Raw genomic sequence first — 12677 nt, forward strand, 5'->3', positions numbered from 1 at the left:
CAGATGTCTTTGTACAGTTGGACTTCCTCCTGATGGCTCTTTTTTGGCTTTGTGTCATCTTTTTCTCGCTTGATTTTCTATGTTCAGCATCTCCTTACTCACCTCATACATCCATTTTTTTAGCTTGATATCTTAGATTCTGGTTACATTTTCAAGGTAAGTTTTAAAACATTTTCTGTATACACATTAAAAAGTAATTTGTTTGTACAGAAAAAATTTTTCAACTATATTACTGCCAGGGAGCAAGAAGTGGCAATAACTTTGTGTCTTATGGTAGAAAACACACATTTGTCATTGATCAAAGGCAACTGAGGCCTTGTTTCAGTCACTGAAGCCAAATATCCCTTTATGCTGGCTAGATCAGAACAGCATGTAATGTGTGCATATGAACTAGTTATTCAGTTGCCATTTGCTTATGCAAAGCATATACTTGTATACACAAATCTGTTCTTAGGCAAATTTGTTTCAAGCTTACAGGTCTTTCCTTGAAAATTTAGTCTCTTACTTCTTTGAGCAGCAATTTTGATTAAATTCAGTGTTCTGTTCAAAGAGAATTGTTTTGAAGACAAATTTCTCCTCCTAATTTTTTTCTTACTTGTTGTGGCCATTTTGTTCAATATCATGTCACAGATGAATGGGCCTTTCCCAGCTTTTTCATTTAAGCTAAGAGAGCAATGCTCAGAGCTCTTTAATCTTCTCCATGTTGCTTTAATTAAAATTAAAAGTTTTTAAAAGCCCACTATGAAAAAATGCATGTAAGATGACAGAGTATCCAAAGAAGCAGGTTCACAAAATAAAACCTTTACTTTCACATTAGCCCAGAGCTTGACTTACTAGAGCAGTGGTTCTCAACCTTCCTAATGCTGCAACCCTTTAATACAGTTCCTCATGTTGACTCCTAACCATAAAATTATGCCAGTGTTCTTTCACAGAAATTAAACTGAACCTGACCAATGGCATGAAGATACATTGTTCATGATTGTACATAAAGGTTTTTTTTTTCTGGGCTTTCTCAGTTCAGTTCTGCCTCTTGTCCCACCAAGCTGTGCCGCCACCTGGAGCTCCTGCCGGGAGACTGTGCTGCACTGGAGGCACTGCTGGAGTGGCTGGTGGCCGAGCACAGGTGCCTACAGGAGGAGCGGCAACAGTGGCAGCACACCCCCCCCGGCCAAGCTGCTTGCCTTGCCACGACCCCTGTGAAAGGGTCATTCGACCCCCAAAGGGATCCCGACCCCCAGGTTGAGAACCACTGTACTAGAGGCTGGTCCATTTTTCCACTAACCCCAAAGTGTTCTAGGTTACATTTTGGGCTAAAATCTGTTGCTGCCAACAAGAAACAGATCCTGCATCTGAGAGTAGAGAACAGACAGAGGTAATTTTGGTTGATTGCTAAAGAAAATGTTGGCTGGCTTTAGATGAGGATGATTTTAGATAATTGTTGCACCTGTGGTCATGAAATGATATTCCAATGATTCAGAACTCTCAGTGGGTTGTCACAGTGTTAACAGGTTCCTTCTGCCCTAACTTTTCTCCTGAAACAGGTTGCACAGCAGTTTTTCATTTGGCAAGGGGGAGTGACAACCATGAGGGTTAGGAAGGGGGAATGGCACTGATGTGGGCAGAGAGGCTCAGAAATCTACACCTGCCCATCCATGTGGTGGGCAAAACTTCTTTGACTACAATCTTCCTGAAAGGATTTTAGCAAAGCAGATTTAAAGACAGTTAAGGATGACAGAAAAGATCATTGATACACAGTTGGGGAACAGTGTCATGTGGGGAGTAAAAAAAGAAATCCTATTCCTGTTTGGTCAGAATGGGACCAAACTCCCTGTATTGTAAGAAGCCATATAGGCTGATCTGAAAGCAGCTCTCCTAATGAATTACTTCCCCATTTATTTATTTTTTAATTTTTTTATATTGTATTTATATACTGCCCTCACTGAAGGCTCAGGGCGGTTTACATGAAACAACAAAATAGTACAGGTAACATCATTCAGGTAACAGTAAGGGCTAACAACAACAATAACATTAAAGGAAGGTGAAACTGCAAGAGCCTTAGCTCAACTCGTACTGAGACCCATGGGTTGGGTGGATTTGTTAACAGTCATGGTAGGAGGGGAGGACTTGGGGATGGATAGGTCGACCTCAATTGGAAGCGATGGATAGGATGACCTTAAACAAATGCCTGGTGAAGGAGCTCCCTTTTGCAGGACCTGTGGAACTGCTTCAGTTCTGTCAGGGCCCTGATCTCCTCTGGGAACTTGTTCCACCAGGTGGGGGCCAGAATGGAAAAGGCTCTGTCCCTTGTTGAGGTCAAGCGGACTTCCTTGAGGCCAGGGACCACCAGGATGTTGGAGGAGGTAAAGCGTAAGGCTCTTTGAGGGGTGTAGGCAGAGAGGCGATCCCTCAGGTATACTGGGCCCAGACCGCGTATGGCCTTGAAGGTGATAACCAAAACCTTAAGCCTGATCTGGAATTCAATCAGGAGCCAGCACAGCTGCTGGAGGATGGGCTGGATGTGGGACTTCCGAGGTGTTGCTGTGAGGACCTTGGCAGCTGTATTCTGGACTAATTGTAGTTTCCGGATCAAGGATAAGGGCAGGCCAGCATAGAGTGAGTTACAGAAGTCCAGCCTAAAGGTGACCGTTGCATAGATCACTGTGGCTAGGTGTTCCGGGGCCAAGTAGAGCACTAGTAGTTTGGCTTGGCGATGTAGTAAAATGCCAGCCGTACTACTGTTGTGATCTGAGCCTCCATTGAGAGGAAGGCATTAAGTATCACTCCCAGATTCCTGGCAGAGCAGGCCACTGTTAGCTGCATTCCATCCAGATTGGGAAGGCATGCTTCCTCGCTTGGACCTTTCCTGCCCAGCCACAGGACCTCCGTCTTTGAAGGGTTGAGCTTCAGATGACTTTGCTTAAGCCATTCCGTCACTGCTTCCAGGCAGCTGGCTAATGTTTCAGGGGGAGAGTCAGGATGGCCATCCATCAGGAGGAGAGTCAGGATGGCCATCCATCAGGAGGAAGAGCTGGGTGTCATCAGCATATTGGTCGCAACCCAGCCCAAACCTCTGCACCAGCTGGGCAAGAGGGTGCCTGAAGATTTTAAATAGAGTTGGAGAGAGAATTGCCCCTTGGGGGACTCCACAAGCTAGTTGGTGACTGCTTGATGAGCTCTCTCCTAATGCTACCCTCTGTCCGCGATTCCGGAGAAAGGAGATCAGCCACTGGAGGGCAGTCCCTCTGATCCCGGCATCGGCGAGGCAGTGAGCTAGAAGCTCATGGTCTACTGTGTCGAATGCTGCTGAGAGATCTAATAATATAAGCAGCGCCTATCCGCCCCGGTCCAGCTGGCGATGGAGGTCATCCATCAGGGTGACCAGCACTGTCTCTACCCCATGGCCAGGCCAGAAACCAGACTGGTCTGGGTCTAGGACCGAAGCTTCTTCCAAGTATTCTGATAGTTGGTCCATGACTGCTTTTTCAAGCATTTTCCCCAGAGACGCTAAGTGTGAGACTGTGCGATAGTTGGATGGCTGTCGTGGATCTAGAGAAGGCTTTTTCTATAGTGGGCAAACCACTGCCTCTTTTAGACCCTCTGGGAATTCTTCTGTTAAAAGGGAGAGGTTGATTATTTCCTGGAGGAGGGGGGGCTACTACTCTAGAGTCAGATGTTTTTAGCAGCCATGATGGACATGGATCTAGAAAGCAGGTAGTTGGTTTTGCTGCTTTTAGCAACTTGCCCACTACGGTCAGCATAAGTCGTCTGAAGTTGCTCAGTGAACCCTCCAAAAGCGGCCAAGGGGCCTCTAGTTCACTTACTGTTTCTAAAGTAGGAGAGAGGTCATGGCGGAGTGTCAAGATTTTATCTGCAAAGTATCTTGCAAAGGCCTCACAGCTAATGTCCAATTGGCTATTATTTTGGCGCCCTTCCTCTAGGGTGGTAAGAGATCTGACTACCCTAAATAATTGAGCTGGGCATGAGTTAGCAGATGCAATCTCAGTTGGGTAGAATTTGCATTTTACTAACTTCACCGCCATCTCATAACTGCATTCTATAGGATGCTCTCGCCATTTCGTCACGAGTCTTCCTCCAGACTCGCTCTAGTCGTCTCAGCTCTCGTTTCTTCTCGCGGAGCTCCTTAGTGTACCCATAGGTATCATGCTAGTATAGTGAAAGATTCTTTCCCATAGGGGGTTAAAAACCCTTAGATAAAGATGCTGAGAAGAGGTACAGGGTTTTACTTTCTTGAAGCAAGAGTGTCATTCAGTCCTTCATATCTCACCTACCTTTTGTATCAAGAGTATGTTGCCTTTGCTCAACATGTTCATAGGAATATTGAGTGTCTGATAATATTTATTGAGTTTAAATTGAAGTCTATTTAGAGTGATGTGATAAAAGAAGGTTTTTTTTTAAAAAAAAAAACCTTTCAGCCTGAGCAAGATATGAGCTAGAAGCCTGGGGGAAAACAAGTGAAATAAAGGCAGGTTTTAAATACTGAAATACAGATTTTAAAACATACAAAACCACCAGCCATTCTTTTCTTCCAGTAGAGTATCAGGTTCACACATGGCTGCTTTGGAAGGAAAGGTACAGTCTCACTTATTTGGCACTGCAGCAAGCATAATGTTGCTGAAGTGCATAAGTGCAGCAAATACAGGTAGCTGTTTGTGGGCTTGCCTAGGGTATGAAGGTGAGCAGTAGGCTTGCATTGGCTGGGGTGGGGGTGGGAAGTTGCTGTCTTAGTTTTCTCTCACTACTGTAATGCAGAGGAAAGATGTGAACTATAGTTTTATCATCATGGCTGCAGACTTGTTTCCACGTTAATCCTTTTCTCCAGAAGTAACGTGGTTCTTTCACTCAGTATGGAGAATGCAGATAAAATCACAACCAAATCATTGAAATTCAGTGCTTTCTGTGCTGTGATCCTGTATTTAAGAAAGATTTGTGTCAGTTTTTCTATATTCAAATGCACTTCTACCACACTATAGTTCATGAAAGCTTCTCATAGTTGCCAGACTTTTAATTTGCTGTTTTGCATTCACAGTGCCATAGTTATTACTAAATCATAGTATTTACTGAATCATTACTGGCAGGCTTTTAAATTTTTTGTTTACTTCCTGCAGTCCAAACAATTGCACATTTGTTTTTGTTTTTTATAATTTTATTTTGTTAATAATTGTAATTTTGCAGTCCTCATAATGAAAAATTTAAAAATTGACAAAGCTACTGTTTTATCTGCAATTCTGCAAAAGAGAACTAAAAGACTCATTGGTGGGTTTTTCATTAGTGAATGACTAATTAATTCTGAAATGACGGATTAAAAGGCCTGCACAGAAAACAGTATCAAAGAAGTGGTAAAACATTCCCTGAGCACATTTTCAAGAGAAGTAGTCCCACTGAACCGGATATTTAAGTGCCAATATGGTTTACTAGTTGGAATGTCAGACTAGGATCTGGGAAACTCACATTCAGATCCCCCCTCTGCCATGGAAGCTTCTTGGTGACCTTGGGCCAGTCACACACTCTCAGCCACAGGGTTGTTCTGAGCATAAAATGGAGAGCAGAGCGCTATAAACTACGTGTCTTCACTGGGGAGAAAGCAGTGTATAAATTAATACAATATTCAATAAACATATTTTTGTGTGAGAGCAAGCATTATGGTATAGTTACGGGAACTACAGTGCTATATTAACTGCAGGGCCATTTGGAATACTTTAATTCAGGTTTCAGCAGACTGCTGGGTTCTGAGCAGAATTGTTTAGGATTGGTCTCTTGGACTGTTTCTGCATTAGGAGACATACCTTGTTTTAGCCTCATTTTGAATTTCCTTTGGGTGCTGCGAGTCAACTATAGCCTTAGGCATTTGGGCTTTCCTCCCCTCATTTCCCAGAGTGAAATTCACGATATGCTTTCTGCACTGAGTCCAATGGAAGAAGCCTCCCATCATGCTTTGCTCCTTTTCCCATTTAAAAAATGTTTTTTGCAAAATGGTGCCTGCTTGCACCTTTGTTTTTGTTGTGCCTCTTAATCCCACCATTCTGCACCCTTCATTGTCTCGCCCCCTTCCCCCCAAAGTGTCCTGAATGTAATTTTTTGTTTAAAAGAAGAAGAGGAAGGAGGAGGTTCAAGTAGCAAAGAACATTAGTGAGAGAGGGAATTTTCCATAGGGAAGATTGTATACCATTCTTGCTCTTTTTAAAAATACTCTTCTCACGCATTTCTTTACATCTTTCTTATACTGTCTGCTTTTTCCTCTTTCCATACCCCAATTGTGTCCTCACTAGGTTGCATTTTGTTTCTATTTTGCCTTTTCTACAATATGGATATTTTGGGTGGTGATCTGCATATTTTTTGTAGACAAAAATTAGTTTTAAAAGACATGTATGTGCATAAAATATGTTAATTCAAAATATATTTGTTCTTTTTTGCCTTCAGATCTTGCTCATTATTGCGTCAGTAATTGGCATAATTGTGTACCGGCTGTCTGTGTTTCTGGTGTTTTCGGCAACACTCCCAAAGCACATTAATGGGACGGAAGCAATCCAGAAGTATCTAACTCCACAGGCAGCAACTTCAGTCTCTGCATCAGTCATCAGTTTCATAATCATTATGATTCTGAACATGATCTATGAGAAAGTAGCAATCATGATTACTGACTTTGGTAAGGTTATCAAGTAGCCCAACACACAAAATTTGCAGTGAAAAAATCCTGATGAAATCTTATGCTTACAAATGGGAATAGCAAATGCCAGCAAATAGAGTACTTCCACCATGTATTTTAGAATTTTGTTATCCTTGCAATGACTTTGGAGTGTTTTAAAATGCAGAGTGCCTGTTATCAAAGAAATGTGGCATTCATCTCCATGCCTAAGAAATCCTGGTGTAGCCAGCATGAAAGATCAATTGTTTACAGCAATATATTTATGAAACAGACAATGCACAGAAGATTACTATAATAATTCTAGGCTTATGAAAAGGGATCGGTACAACATAACAGATTCAGTTGCCTATTGTTTAGAGTAGCCATTTTCTTGTAAATAAATAGGAAAAGAACCATAGTTCTAAGGCTTTTTTCCTTAGCAAAGAGAGACGCTATTGAAAGCATGCTGGTTTTCTTCCCATCCAGGTTGTTTATATTAAATGAACTGTCCTGTTTTGTTTACAGCATCTAAAGTAGCTGAATTTAAATATTTTTTCATTTGCATCACATCAAAATGTTATGTTCATTATGTATTGAATCTGCTGGAGGCACTTTTGGATTGAGAATTGCTGCTTGTTCATGTGCAGGAGAGCAAGAATTGCTCCCTCCCATTTGTAACACATAGTCATGGAATTAGCATAATAGCTACAGTATATTAGGCAACTCTAAATAATCTATGTTATAATGATGTAAATTGTATTCAAGGTTGCATGATGCATATGTATTTGTCTCCAAAGGTGTTCTCGGGTTAATAATTTCTCTCTTTCTCATGCCATAAACTACAGAACTACCAAGGACACAGACTGATTATGAAAACAGCCTGACCATGAAGATGTTCTTATTCCAATTTGTCAACTATTATTCTTCATGCTTCTATATTGCATTTTTTAAGGGTAAATTTGTAGGTTACCCTGGTGACCCAGTTTATTGGCTTGGAAAATACAGAAATGAAGAGGTATGAAGTGCCCATTGTGCATGTGTTTCCCAATAACTAGTGGCATTATGACCAAACTAGATGTTAGATGCAGGTACCTTACTTCAATGGCCTTTTAAAAATCAAATGGAGCTTTGGGAGTAGGTGGATTCTTTTCTGGGCTGCAGTGATAGAGGTACCTTGCAGAGATATATCCATGACTCCCATGAGCAATGAGCACCGAAACAGCAGTGTGCTAAGAACCAGGGAGTCTGGAACATGTCCCAAGTCTCCTTGCACCTAGGATGCTGTCATGAATATGCACAGTACTATCTCTTTCACAAGGAGTCCCGGAACCTGTAGTTTCCAGGGATCCTGGAACATGTTAAAGTATCTGTGGGTCACATCCAGACAGCTTTTTCTCTCAATCTCACCTAGTTCCCTGCTACAGCCCCTATCCATAATCAGCAGCATGGCGGTTTTGGTGGTCAAAGGGGACTCCAGACTCCCTTTCACCATCCAAGACACTAATTGGATTCACCCCTTATGCTTGAGATGCTGCCATCTCAGTGCTTGAGGCTGAAACAGAGAGGCTTCCTACAAAGCTTCCCAGTTACTGAACATGATCTGGGGAGAGGCAGCAAGGAATGATTCACAGGTAGACTGTGGGAGGTTTTTGGATATCCCTTGATGTCTTTGGAATTGTGCCATTTCCATCCATGGAAATGTGCCATCTTTAGAATCAGGTTAGAAAAACTATGAATTTTATCCCTTCCCCCTAAAACTGGAGCTACCTGAGTTCATTCCAGATAGGTGGGGGTGGTTACCCTCACTAACTGAAAGCAAACAGTCTGAACACTGCCACTAATATTTAATTGGAATAATTTCTAATTATGTTACTTTGCATAATGATATGGAAATATTTTATATTTTGTAAAGGCCTATGGCTATATACAAATAAATGTATCACTAATGATATGGATTCATCAAGGGGCAATACTGCTATAAAAATATTGCCATTATTTTGTATGCTAATATTCTAAAACTGTGAAGGACTTCAAAATAGTCGCAGTCCAAAAAACCAAACAAACAAAACACAGGCCTAACTCCAAACAACTTCCCCCTACCTTAATATCACCTAATTCACTCCTCACTCTAGCCCCCTGTGGCACATGTCTTTCAGCCATGGACACCTTTACATATAAGCTTAACAGTTTGACACATAGACCTCCTAACATTTTTAATTATTTAGTTTTACAGAATTTAGATTTCATTTTTCCACCATCATAAGGGTCACTAAGGAAACTAACAAATTAAAACAGGCATAATAAAAACATCCCCCACAAAAATACAGAATTAAAATAATTAAGAACAGAGTTAAACTAAAGGTAAAGGTATCCCCTGTGCAAGCACCGGGTCATCTCTGACCCTTGGGGTGATGCCCTCTAGCGTTTTCATGGCAGACTCAATGTGGGGTGATTTGCCAGTGCCTTCCCCAGTCATTACCGTTTACCTCCCAGCAAGCTGGGTACTCATTTTACCGACCTCGGAAGGATGGAAGGCTGAGTCAACCTTGAGCCGGCTGCTGGGATTGAACTCCCAGCCTCATGGGCAGACAGCTTCAGACAGCATTTCTGCTGCCTTACCACCCTGCGCCACAAGAGGCTCCTATTGTATTGATTTAAACTACAAAGATATTAAAAAATGAAAACATTGGCCATTAGGGGGAATGCCTTGTAAAAATATAAAATCAGAGTCCAGTAGCTTGCAATCAAAAGCTCACGCCCTGAATAAATCTTTGTTGGTATTAAAGGTGCTACTGGACTCTGATTTTATTTTGCTACTTCAGACCAACACGGCTACCTATTTGAATCTATTGTAAAAATGTAAAGCCTTCTCGTCTCCCCCCCCCCCCATTTCCTCCTTAGTGTGATCCAGGTGGATGTCTTCTTGAACTTACAACACAGCTGACAATAGTGATGGGGGGCAAAGCAATCTGGAATAACATTCAAGAAGTACTTCTTCCGTAAGTAAATATTGCTGAGAAGTTAGTTGGTGCCTTATTGTTATGCAGCTTTGTAGTTCACTTAATCTTCTTCATTTATTTGTTATATACACACACCCCTTATCAGCCCTAGGGCACTGCTGTTTGTATTCTGTCCTCTTTGAAGAGTTTGGTATTAGTACATACAAATAGTCTATTTCAGTGGTCCCCAACCTTTTTGAGGCTGGGGACCGGCAGGGCAAAAGCCCGGCCGCACATTCGCACATGTGCCATGCATGGCCGAAATCATGCATGCACGGCACTTGCGCGCATGCGCGAAAGTACCGCACATGCGCGATTTCGGCCATGCACGGCGCATGTGTGCATTCGCGGCCCAGCCGCGCATGCGCAATGCGCGGGCGTGGCCCTGATTCCCTCTCCCCCCCTCCCGCAGTAAGAAGCTTCCTGGGCCGCTAGCTTGCAGCCTGGGAAGTTTTTTACTGCGGGGGGGGGCGGGGAGAGGAAGCTGCGGCCCGGCACCGGGCCGCAGCCCGCGTGTTGGGGACCACTGGTCTATTTGAACATTATATTTTTTCTTATTTTAAACATTGATCAATATATTCATTTTATAGGAGCAGAATTTTTGCACTGCACCATGCAAGAGTTTATGACATTAATCTATATAAATATATTTGAATGACTTCAAAACTTGTGCAAAATGGGTCCAGCTATTGCTATGATTTAGGGTTCAGCAAAATGTTTCTGGTACTCATTAATTGGAAGGATCTTCTCTTGCATATTAATAGCTTGTCACTATGGTTAATAGCATATAAAAGTTTTTAATATATCAATGATATTCAGCTGCTAAGATGATATGTTCAGAAGTCTATCCTTTTTGTTCTTAATAAGAATTTTATTTGTTAAGAGCAAACATGGAAATAAAGCAAACATTGTAAAATAGATTAAATTAATTCTGAAATGAACGCTTAAAGCAGCTAATATGTTCTCAGAGAATAGTTCAACTAGCCCCCCTACAGACAGTAAATAGCATTAATTGGCTCAATATAGATGTTTCGTAGCCAGATTGAGGAGTTACAGAATTAGTTGCTCCATATTAAGCAATTGAAACTTTAGTTTATTTTGACTACTCTGGAAAAAATATTGTCTATCTCATCTTACAATTATTCTGGGCTAAAAAAAAAGATAGGTACTATCATTGCTGTTTGCATATTGTATTGATTCACAGTAAATTCTGAAATTACATTTTACAATTTCATCTCTGAGGAAGAATGTTGCCACAGAAAGAATGACTCTGTAGAATCATCAAACTTTTATAAAGATATTTGAAACTCTCTCTCTTGGGAATAAAATGTCAGTTCCTATATACTTATGTGGTATTGAGGGCCCAACTATGCATATATTTTTGTACTGTTTTCTTTTTAAAATGAAAACAGGGAATTAGGACAGCTTCATCTTTTCTTCTTTGGCTATGTTTCATCCCAACTGGTTTATTCCCAACAGGTCTTTTTTATTCGTCCTGGGTAACAGAGGAGTGTGAGGAAAATTTGGAAAAACTACTGGAAAGGGAAAAAAGTCAAGCTATTTCATTCCTGTACTATACTGTGTTCTCAATGAAACTCAAAGGCTTGGTAGATATTTTTGATTTAAGAATACAGTGTCAGAGAAAAGATACACATAGTAATGTACGATATTTAGTTTGTCTTTATCTTGATTGTAAAACAAGCCCATTATTGCATTAGTAAGCAGTCAAATCTATCCTATTTTTAATCTGAACTTGACCCTCATGAGAAGAAGAATTGGTTTTTATACCTCACTTTTTATACCTCAAGGAGTCTCAGGGCAGCTTACAGTCTTCTTTCCTTTCCTCTCCCAACAACAGGAACCTTGTGAGGTAGGTGGGGCTGAGAGAGTTTTGATAGTACTATGACTGGCCCAAGGTTACCCATAAGGCTTCTTTGAAGGAGCTGGGAATCAAACCCAGCTCTTCAGATTAGGGTCTGTCAGTCTTAACCACAAAAGACCCAGAGAACTGGACAAGGTTCAGATATGGAGTATTTTTCTGAGGACTTGAGGAACCTGGTCTTGCCACTGAATGAGCCAGGCAGTTGGACGCAGTGGCACAATGGTGAGGGGGAGATGAGACGGTTAGAGATGCCCTCACCACTTTGTGAGCCAGGAAGCCATTGCTGGCTGCTATGTAGGCTGGCAGATGGGCTGGCTGGCAAGTCAGCACCCAAGCAAGGGATGGAGGAACAGAAAGGTGGGATCCCTCCACAAATCTTGCAGTCCTCTGCTTTTTATTACATAAGAATAAAATATTTATGGTAACACACTCTTTAAAAGATAGACTAAATCTTGACATGATCCAAACTCATAGATGGTTTAAGAATCTCATTGGAAGATGTTGTTCTGCTGTTCGGTCGGAAATGATTGTCCCACGCTGGGAACAGGACTACCACCTACAACCAGTTGGCAAACTTGGATTGTTTTATGAATATCTTGAAATGGGTAAGCCATTAATTTGTTTGTGGCATAATCTGAATTCAAGAACATATCTACAAGTCCACTAAACAACCTTAGAAAAACTTGAAAGGCTAGATTTTTACTGAGTTTATTTTTTTAATTATATGAGACATTAGATATGCTAATGAGAAACATGATTATGACTGCTCAGTTGTCTTTATCAGTAGCAAGATATTCCTCACACACAACAGAATATCCCAACAAACCTGTGAAGCATTCTATTCATGATGCTGGAATATGCAAGATCTACAGCGTGTTTGATTAAACAGAATCTCCTTATGCTCCACGCAGGGGACTTTGCTCTGCAGGTATGAATCTGCTGATTGTCCCGGGCTTTCGAGTAGCTTGCCTGGCCTCAACCAGATCCAGGGCCTTTTCAGTCCTGACCCCTACCAGGTGAAATGAGCTCCCGGAAGAGCTGAGGGCCCTGACAGGGCCTGCAAGATGGAGCTCTTCCACCAGGCATTTGGTTGAGGCCAGGCTGGAGACTGGGGCAGTAAAATCGGGTCCCTCCATTCATTTTCAAGATCCGT

General features: G+C 41.7%; 2 protein-coding genes across 10 annotated transcripts in view; one reads left to right on the plus strand and one right to left on the minus strand.

Moving 5' to 3' along the window:
• The window catches only part of DBX2 (developing brain homeobox 2), a 204768-nt gene that overhangs the window by 122685 nt on the left and 69406 nt on the right, over positions 1-12677 (minus strand). The window lies entirely within an intron of this gene.
• ANO6 (anoctamin 6) overlaps positions 1-12677 on the plus strand; it is a 91360-nt gene that overhangs the window by 67805 nt on the left and 10878 nt on the right. For all 5 annotated transcript variants that reach the window (XM_077338633.1, XM_077338634.1, XM_077338636.1 and 2 more), the window contains 4 exons: positions 6439-6664; positions 7489-7658; positions 9545-9642; positions 11999-12129. In XM_077338633.1, the coding sequence (XP_077194748.1) occupies positions 6439-6664; positions 7489-7658; positions 9545-9642; positions 11999-12129 (625 nt within the window). The remainder of the gene's footprint in view (positions 1-6438; positions 6665-7488; positions 7659-9544; positions 9643-11998; positions 12130-12677) is intronic.

This window comes from Paroedura picta, chromosome 5, assembly GCF_049243985.1.
Source record: "Paroedura picta isolate Pp20150507F chromosome 5, Ppicta_v3.0, whole genome shotgun sequence".
NCBI lineage: Eukaryota > Metazoa > Chordata > Lepidosauria > Squamata > Gekkonidae > Paroedura > Paroedura picta.